At 36.9% G+C, this 17,378-nt stretch overlaps 2 protein-coding genes and 1 pseudogene across 2 annotated transcripts in view; all 3 read right to left on the bottom strand.

The window, feature by feature from the left end:
• LOC104782069 (polyadenylation and cleavage factor homolog 4) overlaps positions 1-244 on the bottom strand; it is a 6,188-nt gene extending 5,944 nt beyond the window's left edge. Inside the window, exon 1 of the mRNA XM_019244919.1 lies at positions 81-244. The gene's annotated coding sequence lies outside the window, so the exon portion shown is untranslated. The remainder of the gene's footprint in view (positions 1-80) is intronic.
• Positions 700-7,871, bottom strand: LOC104782072 (annotated as a pseudogene).
• Positions 8,979-15,769, bottom strand: LOC104782070 (protein ROS1-like). The gene is made up of 21 exons (XM_010506895.2): positions 15,627-15,769; positions 15,252-15,471; positions 15,056-15,174; positions 13,975-14,961; positions 13,501-13,881; positions 13,297-13,387; positions 12,109-13,201; positions 11,944-12,023; positions 11,736-11,820; positions 11,567-11,658; positions 11,423-11,491; positions 11,292-11,328; positions 11,124-11,206; positions 10,550-10,975; positions 10,324-10,360; positions 10,176-10,233; positions 9,958-10,097; positions 9,812-9,877; positions 9,617-9,731; positions 9,489-9,527; positions 8,979-9,405 (listed from the first exon to the last, which is right to left on the bottom strand). The coding sequence occupies exons 2-21, from the start codon at positions 15,383-15,385 to the stop codon at positions 9,293-9,295; spliced, it is 4,245 nt and encodes a 1,414-aa protein (XP_010505197.1). The 5' UTR covers positions 15,386-15,471; positions 15,627-15,769; the 3' UTR covers positions 8,979-9,292.

Consider the following 17,378-nt stretch of genomic DNA (forward strand, 5'->3'; position numbering starts at 1 on the left):
AAATGCCTTTAAAATTAACCTAATCGGCAAAATCGATTGCAGTGACAACAAATCCTCGTTAAAGAGAACCAGAACATTACAGCAATCAGTAATCCTAAGTTACAATCTACAACTGAGATGCATAACGCGAGTCTGCGAGGAAGACGGAGAAGAGAGGAGGAATGCTTCGGATTCGGCAAAAAATGGCAGAGAGTTTGGACAATCTCCGATCAATTAGGGTTGCGAATTGGGGATTTTAAGGAGAGAGACGACGAGACCCAAAAAAAGTTCATAATATTAGGTCTATTTAATGGCCCAAATTTCACGTATAATAGAGGCCCATCCATCTGATTCAGACAAAGTTAACCGAGATCATCATATATCGAACCAAATCTTGAATTGAGTAAACCCAAAGCTAAACCGTCAACAACAATGCAAAAACGTAACAGAAACTAAATGAGATCATTCATATTTGAGACAAATCGTCAAATCAAGTTGGGGAAATAAGTTATAAAAAAACTAGTCTGTCACTGTGTTTCTTGTGTGACTCATATATGACACAAACAAAGACGTACTAAAATGTGTGTTACCAACCACTAGAACTGTTAGCTCTATCTATGTTTCACATTTTACATTGGCTAATGTTGCAGAAGGAAAACCAAAACGTCTTGTCTTCTTATATTTCATTGATACTCTCAAAGGATACCGAAACAGAGGAACAAAGAAAACTATCTCTTCTTTTATTAATTCAACTAATAATCAATGAAGATTGCGAACAATGATTGACACCAATCTATTCTAGTCACTATGATGAGTAGTGTACATTAAATAAAACAAAAATCCAAAATAACTAAGAAGGCCATGAGATGATGTTGACGATTCCTTTGCATCAGCTAGTTCTGTACAGTTTGCTCTCTCTAACCATATAAGTCATATTTTATTTGTTTGCCTACTTAGCACTCTCGTTAGCCCGTGACTTCATTTTGCTTACGGGGAAATGCAATCTGGCAATCAAAGGTTTTGGTCCTCTTGTTTTACGGTCAAATCCACGTACACATACATAACCTACAAGGTTTAAAAGATAAGTTAAAGTTTCGGAAAAACAGATATTGGTATAGCTTAAACAAAATGTTGTGACACTTGTACCTCTCCAGAAGCATTGTTGTATGTCTCTGTAGGTAAACCTGAAAAGAATAGCTCAACAATGGTTAGAACAACTTCCTTTTATACGAACAATAACATCACATTCCAATAACGAAAATCTTATTACCTTTGAATATCGTAGGTATAGAGGTTCCAAAATAGACAGTTCTTCGGTGCAAGTCCCATAACCACTCCCTTGGAACATCAATTGGGTCTAGGCTGGATGCATGATCCGCAAACACCTGTATATAGAATTCATCAGAATGATTCAATGCAAATAATTAAATCAACGAGTTCGATATATTGGAGTTCAAGACTCACCTCATTAACTTGAAAATAGGTCCCATTCAGAGGGAAACTACCTCTCATTGCGGTTCTACATGGAATCTGTAAGAATTTACAACGTATTATATGTTGTAGAAACATAAGAGTAGTTAGTAGCAAAGGAGTTTGATGCAATTACTTACCAAGATTGTTCCTCTTACAGTCTGAGATCTTGCCTCCTTGATGTTGTTGCATGAGAAACAAGTCTCCTCATCACAAAGCTTGCCATTTGCTTGGGATATACACTTACTTACAGCTGGTTGAATGGAATCAGCCGTCTCACCTGTTTAAAACCATAACAGTTTAGAAACTTTTTATCGATTTGTATTCATGATTAAAAGATTTGCAGATCACTAAATAATTGCTACATCACCTGGCGTCCAAATAGCAAGCAAATACGAACAAGGGTCATCAGGTTCTCTCTTCTCCAACTGTCACAAACACAAACAGCTTGTCAGATTTTAGATATTGTTAGACTATAGCATGTGTCCTTGTCTAGTTTTTTACATACCTCCACTAGAAGAGGATGTGAGTCTGGAAGTTCATAACTGCACGATACAGGAAAAGAAAACAGAACCAAGTTATAAAGAAGTCAAGATATAGTTTGTCTGCTTCCCTAACTTACGAGTAAATGCTTGGTTTGCCACTTAACAATTTACTGTATCAAAGCTTACTGTAACCGAATTTACTTTTGATTTCATTTCAACCTAAGACACGATGAATAACAGAGAAAAATGGATACGTACACTTGATGTTCCGTTCTTAACTGGCTGATATTCTTGAGCTTTGGCATTGGAAGAGAAGCAGCTTCAGCAGTAAGTGCAACTAAAGCGGTGGACATGTTTCCGACTTGTAGTTCCTTACTGTGTTCCATTATTTTCTTCAAGTTACTTATAAATGCATCCGTGTTTAGCCTAATTGTAGGAATTTCTTCCGGATCCTCAAAAAATGCATCTTCTATGTCAGCTATTGATACTTGTGCGCTTTCTGGCTCTGGTGATGCTGGCTCTTCGATTATTGGTTCAAAAAACTTGACCTTGTTTGCATGTTCTAAGTGTTTTACTACTTTTGAACCTTGCTCTCTATATAATGGTTCTGGCATGTAGAGAGGCGAAGGGTTTTTATCAGGTGTCCCCATATATTTCTCTGTACCGGGTAAAGCAAGCCTTGCGCTATAAAACAAGTGAAAGTTACTAAAACGTTTCTGTACCAATTCAAAGCTAGTTCAAGATACGGATCAATTCTCATTTACTGGGGTTATATTTGAATTATGGGTTTCCTCATAATGGTACTAAAGGTTTAAGAGAACATTTTGTAGTACCTTGCAAAAGCACTGGCAAAATGTCTGCATTCTCCTCTCATCGGACATGCATTGCAATTAGGTTTGCTCTTTGTGCAAAACACCTGAAACAATTATCAAGTAGATTAATAAAACCTCATCATGTTACCTGCTGTTTATTTCATACAGAGATATGTGTATATTGTTTCATACCTTTCCGAAGGTAATCATCTGGTAGTGAAACTCATACCTGAATGAGATAATGCGGCATTAATCTAATGAATGGGTCTACTAGAATCAGGTATGAAAATATTACAAGATAGTGCTAAACACGATGAGAGGTCTTACAATGTTTTCTGGTCGAGTTTGCAAAGACGTGGCCAAAGATACTTTTGAATAGATTCAAGAATAGGATACCTGAATATACCAAACCCAGATGGATAAGTAATAAATCACAATTTCCAAGTAGGACCATTTGTAAAGCCCTTACATTTCTAGAAGATGCAACTGAAGTGACTCTGGGAGTGGCTGAAGGGGTACCCATCCTAGTCTAACTGCTATGCGAGCAACATTCGTATCAACCTGTCAATGAGTTTTTCCTTAAGTTCATACATCATATAATTTACATCACATGGAAAACAATAAAGAATGATTCTGGCTTACTGGAAACGCAAGATGGTGCAGTGTCAGAAGCCGCACACACTCCACACTTTTTAGGCCCAATCCTCTAAAACTCAAAAGATATTTTCTGCATGATTGTATAGTATATGAGAAATACACAATGCAATATTAAATCATTGACGCTTAACTGCCTAAGTTGTAATTTTTCTATATGGCATTAAATAAAGAAAAAACATAAAATACTTTTCTTCAAACTCACTTAGCTTTATCAGGTGGAATGTCTCTCAACCATTCCAGATCAATACTACCGTGTTCAATAACCAGTCGATTAAGGAAGCCCTGCATCATTTTCATGTTCACGGTCAACTACTTAAAAAGAAGTAAGCATATATAATTCATCCCCATTTCTTGATTCTTTTCATTTTTAGCCACATGTAAAGATAAAACTGTACCTGTATACGTTCCGCAAGCATATGGTTCATCCCACGTTTCTTGATTGTTTCGGCAACTACACTAACCTCCGCTGTTCTTATCGCCTCCCAGTCCACTGAGTCCATTGTCCTTGTTGATTTTTCTCTTTTTCCTTCTCTAACTTGTGCTTCTCTTCTTAAACTATCCCAATCAAACGCCTCCTTTTTCTGCTTTAAAACCTTTTTCCCTTTTGCATTTAAGGTAGCATCATCTATAGGATTGAGCTCTTTGCACGATGAGTCTTCAAGCGGTCTTGAGTCAGGACCTGGTGGCGTTTCCATGTCTTCTATGACATCAATACAACTTGTGCTTTCATTAAGATCTGGAATTTGGAAGCTACCTTTGTGTTTTTTCGAACAGTGTTCAGGCAGCTCAGGTTTCTGACAACTCAAAACATCCCCATCCTGTTGATAGCTACAATATGGTTCATAACTATCATCAGATTTTGTGGTCCCTTTCAGTGATTGTAAATCCTTAACTTCTGAGCTACAATCACCGAGAGACATATTTGGTGATACTAGGAAGCTTCCGTGATTGGACTCTTCTTGTGAGCCTTGTACGCCCAGTAGAAGCTTCAGATAGGAAGTACGATACTCTCCTTCTAAGCTGATCTCGGAGCTTGATACTGGTCTCTCTGTATTTTGAGGAGCATCAGAAACCATTGACCCTTGGCATGTAAGTGCAGAATCTTCAGATGGAAACAAGTTTAAGATAAAGCACTCCTGATCTGTCTTATCAACCTCTACACTTGAGCCTTTTCGATCTGATTCCACATATATCTTTGGATCCGTGGTTTTGCCAACTGATTCATGGCCTGAGCTGGCAATCTCACTGCTGCTTCTGGAGGTTTCATTGCTATGTACGTAATTCTTCTCCTCATCAGGCTCTGTGTTTTTTAAAATAACAGAACTCTGATTGTGATCGGCTGGGCTTGACATCGACTCCTCTGAGTCCAAGTAAGTTATTTGAATAGAAGGCGTCGAGCTTGTTCCAACGTCAAAGTTACTGCTGGGGACTGAACTTACAGGAAACTCTGAAGCAAGTGACATGAAAGCAGAACTAGAAGGAAAATAAAAAATTAGCTAAGTTAGTTTTGTGACTTGTAGCTGTCTTTGATTTAGTTTCAACATATAATTATGTTAGAGCTTATTATACCTTGAAAGATGGTCGGAAACGTTTTGCGTGAGAAACACTCCAACAACAGAATCAACAACGGATCCCTTCCAAGGTGTAAAACGGCGATCCCCTGTTAGATAAACGAAGACCATAACAAGAAGTTATATCTGAGACATACAAATTAGACCAAATACTAACCAAAACTCGCATAAGGACAAGTGTGGTGTATAACCTTGTACAAGATGCATCCGTGCTATAAATGAGTCAGCTCGTCCTCGAAACACATTACGTTCTTCCTCCCACCATTTCGCCTTCTTCTCATCTGATCCGTCAATACCCTCGCTATTAATATTTTCCAATAGCAGTCTCCACACTTTTTCTGTCTCATCGTCTAGGTCAACCTTTGGTCGTGGGCGCCGTTTCTTAACAGGAGTAACAGGCACAATTGCTCCAGCGCCACCGCCATAAGGGACAAGCTGGTTTTCTTGGCTTTTCACTGAGTAAGGAACGATAGTAGTTTCACAACTCTCCCTGTTGATATCTAATATACGTAATTGTTCACTAATTGCTTCGACATGGTTAGGTTGTTTCCAAAGTTCATCTTGGGAAAGACCTGGAGGAACCAAACATCATCACCATCAACAAATAGTCTGCGATAGATTCAAGAAAACAAAGAAATGTAGTTGTGTATCTATTCATTACCAGAAAATGAAGCTGGAAACAGGCAGTGATTTGGAAGAAGAGTTTTCTGGTTGGTTTGTGATTTCTTAGACTTAGTGACTCGCTTCTTTTTGCTCCCGGTCGTCTTTATCGGTGTATCTATCTTATCGGGGAGAACATTAAACTCAAACTGTTGCCTTCCTTGGCAGATACCTTCCCGTTTTTCTTCAGTGGTCAGAACTGTATCAGCACTGGGCTGAGATGTGAAACCGTAGCAGTTATAGTCAAAGGCAGAAACATCCTTACGTTGTTGCCCAGAGAATGATGTGCTGCAAATGGGTTCAGATCTGATCCCTTCCTGTTGCAAGTTTGGGAAATACAACCAATGCATTTTCTGATAGTCACATACCTCATCATACTGAATCCCTGATAAATTTAAGTCACCACAAGTTGGTTCTTTTGCTTGTCTTTGCTTTGCAGCTTGTGAGATAGAAAGATCAACTCCTTCTTGATTACCACCAGTCTTCTTTGGTTCTGAACCCTTTCTTTTACCTTGACTGCACTTTCTCTTGGTAGTGCTAGGCGATGAAAGAAGGCAATCTTTTGATTCTTGATTAACGGAACCTAACATCTTTTCTCTAGGAGCTGATTCCGTCTCATCTCCATTTTCAGGTTCAAAATCCAAGACTCGTCTACAGAGCTTCTTAGCACGAGTTGAAGTTTCTACAGCTTCTGATGGTTCAACCGGACTACATTCCTGATCCTTATTGACCACCTTCTTCCGCACATATTTCCTCCTCGGTGTTTTGCTTTCTTGTCCACCAGCAACAACAGATTTCTTGGGAGTTGGCGGTTTAGGAACCCTCTTGGGTTTAGCTTCTCTAACAACCTTTGGTCTATGCTTCTTCCTCTTTGGTTTGTCAGGAGTCTTGATGATATGTTCAGCAACATTGTTACTCACTGAGCTCAGAATCTCCACTGCTTCATTACCTTTTTGCATAATTTCTGTGTTTCCTACATTGAGAATCAGATATTTCTCAGTCCAACTTAGAAATCTGACAAAGCAATTTCATTTCTAATCAGGACCAGAATCAAAAACCATCTTACTTGTAGGTTCTGAGACCCAAGGTGGTGTCTGGCCGGAGAAATAGACTGATGCAATATCGTTATTCACTATGCTGAGACAATCCACATCTTCATTACCTTGTTGCATTATCTCTGAGTTTCCTACATTTGAAAATCAGAGTTCTTAGTCCAACTTATACAGAATCAAAATCTCTGATCACGGACCTAAACCAAAACCCCTCTCACTTGTGGTTTCTAAGGCATTACTAGCCCAAGGGATGGTCTGATCGGAGCAATAGACTGGTGCATTGTTGGATAGAGCTAGAAAATCGCCAAAAGACAAGTGATCAAGACCACTCATGTCCAGTCTCCTGCAAAGATCACTTCCTTAAGCAACTTAACTACCAAACACGAGAAATCATTAAAAGTTTCTCAAATTTAAGACAAAAAGGACTAACCTTTCCTCCAATTGATTCCAATGAGCTTGTTCCTCAACCGTGTTTGGGCAAATCGGAGAAATATCATCTCTGATCATCAGACCGGGATCATAAGCCCTTGTGGTTTCTAAGGCATTACAAGGCCAAGAAGTCTTCTGACCAGAGAAATAGACCGGTCTAGTGTTTGATAGAGCTAACAAATCACCAAAAGACAAGTGATCAAGACCACTCATGTCGAATCCCCTACATACATCGTTCACACATCACTTCCTTAAACAATCTCACTCCAAAACACGGACCTCTTTGAAGAACAATTTTAGAACAAAAGGACTCACCTTTCCTCCACTTGATTCCGATGAGAATGTTCCTCTTCCACCACCGTGTATGGATAGATCGGATCCACCGTGGGTGTCTGAGGAATCATCATCCATGGAGGTTGTTGTTGTTGTTGAATACTAAAGCTTTCTTCTCTCCTCCTTTGTTCCTCCATTTCTTTTTTTTACTCTGTTTTTGGTTTTGACTCTTTCTTCACTCTTCTTCCTCCCTTAATCAATAACCATTTTATCTTCCTCTGTAAAATTTCTAATCTTTTCACTGCAAAATCATTTTTTGGTTTTGCAGAGAAATGTGAATAAAAAAATTTGAAGAGTAAAGAAAGAATGTATTAAGATCCACTTTTTTCTGAATGTTTTAAAAAGATATATCTCCGCAAGTAAATTGATATTGGGTGAGAGAGTAGTAGCGAACATGAACGATTAATCCGTTAGCTATAGAGAGAGTAGAAAGAAGAAAAAAGACTATAGATATATAACATTGACAAACAAACGTTAAAATTGTTAGAGATCAATTTACCAAAATGCAAAAAGATAGAAACAAAAATTTACCAGTGATTTAAATAAAAGTGATAAAGTTTGTGAAGAGGGAGTATCAGATTCTTTGTTGTTGCTTCCTTTCTTCGAAACGATGAAAAGTTAAAAAAAAAAAAGTGATGTTTATTAGAGAGACAACAAGTTTTCAGATTTTATTTACGCTTTTCCTATTTGGGCAACATATTCTCCAATTAATTTTGAGATTTTGCCTTTTTTTTCACATACTATTTTTGTTTTGATACTCTACAAATTAAATAAAAAAAGTAATAAATTTCAAATATTTATCATTTATTATAGCAATATATTGTAGCTTCACATATTATGCAACTCTCATATGTCCATGTTGTTAAAGGAAATAGATTTCATTAATTTATTTTGTGTTTCATGCTTACAATTTTTTCTTAACTTCCATTTTTTATTTTTATAGTAAATTAAAAAAAAAAAAAGACATAGGACATGAAACACATATAATAACACATAGGGGGTTAGTAGTATGCCATGCACTAATTGCATTATTTGTAACTCTATAAAGGTTTTTGTAACTCCTATAACAAAAGAAAGAAGTACATTCTTTTCCTTTATAAATAGAAATTGTTATAAAGCTTATTATTTCTTTGTAAATTGTAACTCCTATATTAATAATATTTAGTCAATGAACTTAATTAAAAAAAAAACGATATGCACTTTAGTGTGATTCCTCCCTTAAGCCTAGGTTTCTTAATGAATCTATCAAACGGTCTACGCCAAATACAACACAAAATAATTGCTCTACAAATATAACTTCTTTTCGTAATTAGGGTTGCGAATTGGGGGTTTAAATTAAGGAGACGTGACCAAGAAAATATTAATAGGCTCATTTACAGACCCAAAGCCTAGTCCATGTATAAAAATATATAGGCTCATCATCTAAATTGGTTAATAACATTGACAACAATTGAATTCGGTTCGGTTAAACCATATGATTAAAACCAAGTTAAAGAGGGTCTATATCAAACCACCTTTTTCTGATTCAGGTAACCAAAAAAGCTAATCTGAAATTCAGATGTAAACCAAACCAAACATCACATTGAAGCAAGAGACGTGCTTCAAAATCTACATCAGTTGGGAGAGAACTAAAATAAAGTAAACAGAATGATTCAGACTACGGGTCTGTTTCTTATGACCAAGTATTTGATACAAATTAAGACGAAACTCAACTAGAATTTAAAAACCTGTTACAACTCTAGGACTGTGAACTTTACGCATCACTTTCTTACATCTACTAGACTGGACCAGTGCTCTCTCTCTCTAACCAAAAGCGGTAGTTGTCTGTATGCTTGCCACTCGGATTAGGAGAGGTTAGCTTGTTGCGCCTTCATTTTGCTCGCAGGGAAGTGCAATCTTGCAATCAAAGGCTTAGGTCCTCTAGTCTTTCGATCAAATCCACGCACACATACATACCCTACAAATTTTAATAGATAAGTTAATACATTTCAGGAAAAAAAAAAGAATGAAGAAATTGCTATAGCTTATAACAAGATGTACCTTTCCAGAAACATTGTTGTATCTTATCTGTAGGTAAGCCTGAAAGAAAAAAGTATAGCTCTGAGTGGTTAGAACAACTTCCTTCTATCAACAATAGCATCACATTCCAATAACGAAAATCTTATTACCTTTGAATATCGAAGGTATAGAGGTTCCAAAGAAGACAGTTCTTCTAGGCAAGTCCCATAACCACTCTCTTGGAACATCGATTGGATTTAGGCTGGAAGCATGATCGGCGAAAACCTAAAATAATAGAATACATCAGAAGTTTCAATTCAAATAATTAAATGAACGAGTTAGATATATTGGAGTTCAAGTATCACCTCGTTAACTTGAAAATAAGTCCCATTCAAAGGGAAACTACCTCTCATTGCGGTTCTACATGGAATCTGCAAGAATTTACATCATATTATATGTTGTAGAAACATAAGAGTAGTTAGTAGCAAAGGAGTTTGATGCATTTACTTACCAAGATTGTCCCTCTCACAGTCTGAGATCTTGCCTCCTTGATGCTGTTGCAGGAGAAACAAGTCTCCTCTTCACAAAGCTTACCATTTGCTTGGAATATACACTTACTTACAGCCGGTTGAATGGAATCAGCCGTCTCACCTGTTGAAGAACATAGCAATCAAAGAAACTTTATCTATGTCATCTCATGATTAAAAGTTCTGCACATCATTAAATTACCTGGCGTCCAAATAGCAAGCAAGTAAGAGCACGGGTCATCAGGTTCTCTCTTCTCCAACTGTCACAAAAAACACAAACAACAAATCAGATTTTACAATATTGACAGCACTAAACTACATGTGTCCTTATCCAGTTACTCTTCACATACCTGAACTAGAAGAGGATGCCCATCTGGAAGTTCGTAACTGCAAGATACAGGAAAATAAAACAGAATCAAGTTTTAAGTCAAGCTGAACAAAACTGTTGATATCTTAGCATTGCAATTCTTATCACTTGATGATTCTATTCTATTCAAGTTGTAACAATTTGAAAAGTATGTTTCTTTTTCATATATACCTAAGAACAAAGAAAATCATAGAAAAAGAAATACGTACACTTGGTGTTCTGTCCTCAATTGGCTGATATTCTTGAGCTTAGGCATTGGAAGAGAAGCCGTTTCAGCTGTAAGTGCAACTAAAGCGCTGGACATGTTTCCGTCTTGAAGTTCCTTGCTGTGTTCCATAATTTTCTTCAAATTACTGGTAAAAGCATCCAAGTTTAGCCTTATTGTAGGAATTTCTTCCGGATCCTCAAAAAATGCATCCTCTATATCAGCTATTGATACTTGCGCGCTTTCTGGCTCCGGTGATGTTGGCTCTTCGATAATTGGTTCACAACATGTGAACTGTTCTGCTGGTTCTGCGTGCTTTACTACTTCTGACCCTTGATCTCTGAGTAATGGCTCTGGCAGGTGCAGAGGCAAAGGGTTTTTATCAGGCGTCCCCATGGCTTTCTCTGTACCGGGTAAAGCAAGCCTTGCACTGAAAACCAAATGAAAGGTTACTCAATTTTCTGTACCAATTCAGAGTTACTTTAGATATGAACCATTTCTCATTTAAAGGGTTATATTTGACTAAGGGGTTTCTTCATAATAATACTAAAGGTTGAAAAGAGAATATGTTGTAGTACCTTGCAAACGCACTGGCAAAATGCCTACATTCTCCTCTCATCGGACATGCATTGCAATTAGGTTTGCTCTTTGTGCAAAAGACCTGAAACAATAACAAAAGTAGATTACAAACCTCAGCATGTGAGCTGATTTTTTCATGTGTATATGTATATTTCTTTAATGCATACCTTTCCAAAAGTGATCATCTGGTAGTGCAACTCATACCTGTGAGAATATAGGAGATTAAACTAATGAACGAGTGAATTAGAATGACGCATGCAAAAAATAATTTAGTGATAAACATGATCAGAGTTCTTACAATGTTTTTTGATCCAATTTGCAGAGACGAGGCCAAAGATACTTTTGGATAGATTCAAGAACAGGATACCTGGGTAAACCAAACCCCATTTGTGTAAGTAACAAATTAAAATTTCCAAGTAGGACTATTTTGTAGAGTGCTTACATTTCTAGAAGATGCAACTGCAATGACTCTGGGAGCGGTTGAAGGGGCACCCATCCAAGTCTAACGGCTATGCGCCCAACATTTGTATCAACCTGTCAATAGATTAAGTTCATGAATCATATAATTTACTTTTTAGAGGGACAACAACGAAATATTGATCATGGCTTACCGGAAAAGCAAGATGGTGCAATGTTAGAAGCCGCACACACTCCACGCTTTTTAGACCCAATCCATTAAAGCTCAGAAGATATTCTCTACACGGTTGTATAATATGTGAGAATACACAATGAAGTATTGAATTTATAAAACTGCCTAAGAAGTCATTTTTCTGTATTGTTGGTAAAGAAAAAATAATATACTTCGTCTTTCAAACTCACTTTGCTTTATCCGGTGGAACATCTCTCAACCATTCAAGATCTATACTTCCATGGTCGCTGACCAGTCTATCAAGGAAGCACTGCATTATTTTTCATGTTCAGACTCAAATATTTAAAATGAAGGCTATCAAGATATTTAACCACATATAAAGATGAAATTTGCACCTGTATACGTTCCGCAAGTTTATGGTTCATGCCGCGACTCTTGATAGTTTCAGCAACTTCACTAACATCTGCAGCTCGTATTGCCTCCCAGTCCACAGTGTCCATTGTCCTTGTTGACTTTTCCCTTTTTCCTTCTCTAATTTGTGCTTCTCTTCTTAAACTATCCCAATCAAACGACTCTTTTTTCTCCTTCAATTTCGTTTTTCCTTTTGCCTTTGTAGCATCATCCGTTGGACTAAGCTGCATTGATTCAAGACCTGGTGGTTTTTCTGTACCTTGTTGGACATCAATACAACTCGTGCATTCATTAATATCTGGAATCTGGAAACTGCCTTTGTGTTTTTTTTCAGGCAGCTCAGGTTTCTGACAACTCAAAACATCCCCATCCTGCTGATAGCTACAATATGGTTCATAACTATCATCAGAAGATTTTGTGGTCCCTTTCAGTGATCGTAAATTCTTAACTTCTGAGTTACAATCACCGGGACACATATTTGGTGATACTTGGAAGCATATATTATTGCTTGAGACCCCAACTTCTTGCCTTAAATTGTCATGAATCGCTTGATTGGACTCTTCTTGTGAGACTTGTACGCCTAGTAGGAGCTTCAGATAGGAAGTACGATACTCTCCTTCTAAGTCGATCTCTGAGCTTGATCCTGGTCTCTCTTTATTTTGAGGAGCATCAGAAACCATTGACCCTTGGCATGTAAGTGCAGAATCTTCAGATGGAAACAGGTTTAAGATATGGCACTCTTGATCTGTTTTATTAACCTCTACACTTAAGCCTTTTCGATCTGATTCCACATACATCTTTGAATCCGTGGTTTTGCAAACTGATTCATGGGCTGAGCTGGCAATCTCACTACTGCTTCTGGAGTTTTCATTGTTATGTACATAATCCTTCTCCTCATTAGGCTCTGTGTTTTTAAAAATAACAGAACTGTGATTCTGATCGGCTGGGCTTGACATCGACTCCTCTGAGTCCAAGTAAGTTATTTGAATAGAAGGTGTCGAGCTTGTTCGAACGTCAAAGTTACTGCTGGGTACTGAAGTCACGGGAAACTCTGAAGCAAGTGACATGAAAGCAGAGCTAGAAGGAAAATAAAAAAATTAGGTAAGTTAGTTTTGCGACTTGTAGCTGTCTTGGATTTAGTTTTCAACATAGAACTATGTTTGAGCTTATACCTTGAAAGATGGTCTGAAACGTTTTGGGTAAGAAACACTCCAACAACAGAATCAACAACAGATCCCTTCCAAGGTGTAAAACGGCGATCCCCTGTTTAGATAACCGAAGACCATAACAAGAAGTTATCTCTGAGACATACTAATTGAAAGTTTAAACCGTAAGGTTAAACCAAAACTCGCATAAGGACTAGTGTAATGAATAACCTTGTACAAGATGCATCCGTGCTATAAACGAGTCAGCTCGTCCTCGAAACACATTACGTTCCTCGTCCCACCATTTCGCCTTCTGCTCATCTGATCCGTCAACACCCTCGCTATTAATATTTTCCAGTAGCAGTCTCCACACTTTTTCTGTCTCATCGTCTAGGTCAACCTTTGGCCGTGGGCGCCGTTTCTTAACAGGAGTTACAGGCACAATTGCTCCAGCGCCACTGCCGAAGACTACAATCTGGTTTCCTTGAGTTTTCATTGAGTAAGGAACGAGAGCAGTTTCAGAAGTCTCCCTGTTGATGTCTAATAGACGCAATTGCTCACTGATTGCTTGAACCGAGTAACGTTGTTTCCAAATTTCATCTGGAGAAAGACCTGCAGGAACCAAACATCATCATTATCTTTAAATAGTCTGCATTCAATAGATTCAAGAAAACAAAGAAATGTAGCTATGTATGTATTCATTACCAGAAACTGAAGCTGGAAACTGAAAAGGATTGGGAAGAAGAGCTCTCTGGTTGGTTTGTGATTTCGCATCCTTCTTCTGCTGTGGTTTGCTATGATATCTTGAGGGTAACATCTCAGAAATTTTATTCATGGAAGATAAATTCCGGAATCGAGCATGGCCTGTAGTTCTCTTCTTTATTGGTGTATCTATCTTATCCGAGAGAACATTAAATTCAGACTGTTGCCTTCTTTGAAAGGTACCTTCACGTTTTTCTTCAGCGGTTAGGACTCTATTACCACTGGGTTGAGTTGTGAAACTGTAGTACTTGGAGTCAAAGGCAGAAACATCCTTGTGTTGTTGGCCAGCGATGGCATCAGATCTCCACCCTTCCTGTTGTAACTTTGGGAAATACAACCAATGTGTTTTCTGGTAGTCACATAGCTCATGGTACTGAATCTGTGATGGATTCATGTCACAGCCAGTTGTTGGTTCTTTTCTTTGTCTTCTCTTTGCAGCTTGTGCCATTGAAATATCAACTTCTTCTAGGTAACTACCATTGTTCTCAGGTTCCTTCCCCTCTCTTTTACCTTGGCTGCGCTTTCTCTTGGGCACCGAAAGAAGGCAACCGTTGGATCCTTGATTCCCACAATCTAAAACAGCTGATTCCATCTCATCTCCCTTTTCGGATTCAAAATCTAAAGCTCGTCTACAAAGCTTCTTGGCACGAGTTGAAGTTTTTACAGCTGCTGGTGATTCAATCGGAGTTGACTCTTGATCCTTACTTGATCTCCGCACATATTTCCTCCTTGGTGTTTTGGTCTCTTGACCATCAGCAACAACAGATTTCCTAGGAGCTGGCGGTTTAGGTGCCTTCTTGGGTTTAGCTTCTTTAAGAACCTTTGGCCGATGCTTCTTCCTCTTTGGTTTTTCAGGAGTCTTGATGATGTTACTCACTGAGATCACACTCTCCACGGCTTCATTACCTTTGTGCATCACTTCGGTGTCTCCTACATTGACAATTAGCTATCTCTCAGTCCATCTTTATAATTTGACAAAGCAATTTCATTACTAATCAAACCAGAATCAAAAGCCCTCTCTTACTCGTTGTAGGTTTCGGGATTTGACCAGAGAAACAGAGTGATGCAGAGTTGGCTAGAGCCAGCAAATCCCCAAAAGACAAGTGATCAAGACCATTCGTGTCCTTGTTCACAACAAATCTCCTGCATGCATCACATCCATAAGCAAGCACCCAATACGATTCTTCTAAATTTCTCAACTTCAGAACCAAAAAGCTTACCTTTCTTCAACCTGGATCCGAGGAGCTTGCTCCTCCACCGTATCTGAGCAGATCGGAGAAATCGGTTTCATGGGTGTCTGAGGAATCCATGGAGGTTGTTGTAAGCTGCTTTCTTCTCTCACTCGTTTCTCCATTTCTTCACTCTTCTTCTCTTGATTCTTGTTCACTCTTCCTTCATTGGAGAAGAAAAAAGAAAGCTTGAAACTTTCTATTTTTTCCACTGCAAAAATTTGAATAATTTCTCAATAAAAATGTGAAGAGCAATGTGTGATCACCAACCAATATTAGAAACTTCAAAGACTATAAAACGATTAGATCCATTTTTTCCTGAGAATTTTGAGAGAGTTTTCATAGTAAGAAAGTAAAGTACTGTACCAGTAGAATCAATGGAGGAGATAAGGAGAGAGTTTTTGTTTTGGTGGTAGCTGTGTGAGAGGATAAGATCACCGAACCGATCCTTCGTTCTTTCTCTTTGGAAACGATGAAGTATAAAGAGTTAGACAAGCAAGTAATATAGAAAAAGAGGAAAAGCTTTTTTAGCGTATGTATTATAGCATGTGTTCGTTTGTTGTGTGAATTGTGATGACTTTTTAGCCATGGCGCGAAAATTCGTTTGGTTGGCGGGAAAAGTTTTAACGGAACTTTATTTAAAAATAATAATTCTTTTCTACGAGGTCTTGTAGACCTGGGAAAGATGATGGTTTGGGAAAGATGATGGTTTAAAAAGTTAATAATATTGTTATTTTTGTTTTCTCTCTCTTCTCTTTTTTTTCTATTGCTTCTTCTTCTGTTTTTGTTCTTATCTACTGATAAATTATTTTACGTTAAATATTATATACATTAACTAATTTACATTTTACAAGAATTAGACAAGTATATTTTAATTTTGATTTTAGGAAAATGATTTGAAATTTGGTTCTAAATTTATCATTGAATCACTTTGTTGTTATAAGATTGTATCTTTGTAATGGTGATCGAAAATACGTCATTTTACCAAATTTTATATTATTTTATATATTTATGAAGTTTCATTTGAGTTTACCAACATGTTATATGATTCGTTTTAGAATTATTATTTTCCAGTGATATGGGAGTAGTTTGTAGGTGTAGACAACTAGGGTGCTCATTAGGCTACTTGTCCAATAATTCTTTTGCTCCTTTTTTCCTCCGAATCCTTCCAAATTTATATGTGACGTTATAGTTTTGTTTTAATTGTAAAATCTAAATCTTAATTTTCATTTATAAACTCAAACCGATATATAATCTCGTTTAATTGTAAAATCTAAATCCTAATTCTCATTTATAAACTCAAACTGATATATAAACTTGTTTAATTGTCAAATCTAAACCAAATTAATATTTAATTTTCTATTTAATATACTGAATTTGTTTCCTTATTTTATTTTGTTTTTTTATTTTATTTTGATTTATTTTTTAAATGAAATATTAGATAGAACATTCAGATTGATTGAGAGGAGAGGGGTAAATACAAAAGTTCACACCTAAAAATGAACCTAAGTATTTTTCGGAAAACAATTAGTGTGCTAAACTTTGAATTTCTACCATGCAATAAATCTTCAAAGAGACGTGCATGAGAAATAATTATCGTAAATCTTTTATTTTATGAATTTGTTGAAAGATTTTTTTATAAGAATGTAAATTTTGGAAACTTATCAAATTTTTTATCAATCTAAAAAAAATATCCGAAATTCATCATTGTTGGATTGGTTAAACTTATAAGGGGAAATCATCGGAGATGAAACGTAATGATTGGGTAATATTATAGGGACGGTATAAGATTAGTAGGGGGTTCTGAACAAAGAAATTTTGGAATATTTCACATGTAACAAATTTTAGAGTATTATTGCTAAAAATAAAATCAAGTGCGTTTCTTTTCGGATATATTATAGATAGGCCGGGACGAATATGTATAAAATTTGAAAAATATATCAGTTAAAATTTTAAAATTAACTAGGATTTACCCCATGGTACACCACGGGTGTATTCGTTTTCATAAATCATTTAAATAGGTTAGTATACTAGTATAATCAGGTTTTTTAGTTAGTTAATATAAATATTAGAATATTATATATAATATGTTGTATTTGCAAAATTTACCCATAGTAA

The sequence above is a fragment of the Camelina sativa genome, chromosome 4, assembly GCF_000633955.1.
Source record: "Camelina sativa cultivar DH55 chromosome 4, Cs, whole genome shotgun sequence".
NCBI lineage: Eukaryota > Viridiplantae > Streptophyta > Magnoliopsida > Brassicales > Brassicaceae > Camelina > Camelina sativa.

Excerpts from the sequence above, each read along its gene's own strand:
- LOC104782070 (XM_010506895.2), bottom strand. The coding sequence starts at position 15,385 with ATGGAGAAACGAGTGAGAGAAGAAAGCAGCTTACAACAACCTCCATGG. Across the intron at positions 15,175-15,251 it reads CGGATCCAGGTTGAAGAAAG|GAGATTTGTTGTGAACAAGG; the intron begins GTAAGCTTTTTG and ends TGATGCATGCAG. Across the intron at positions 14,962-15,055 it reads AATCCCGAAACCTACAACGA|GAGACACCGAAGTGATGCAC; the intron begins GTAAGAGAGGGC and ends TTGTCAATGTAG.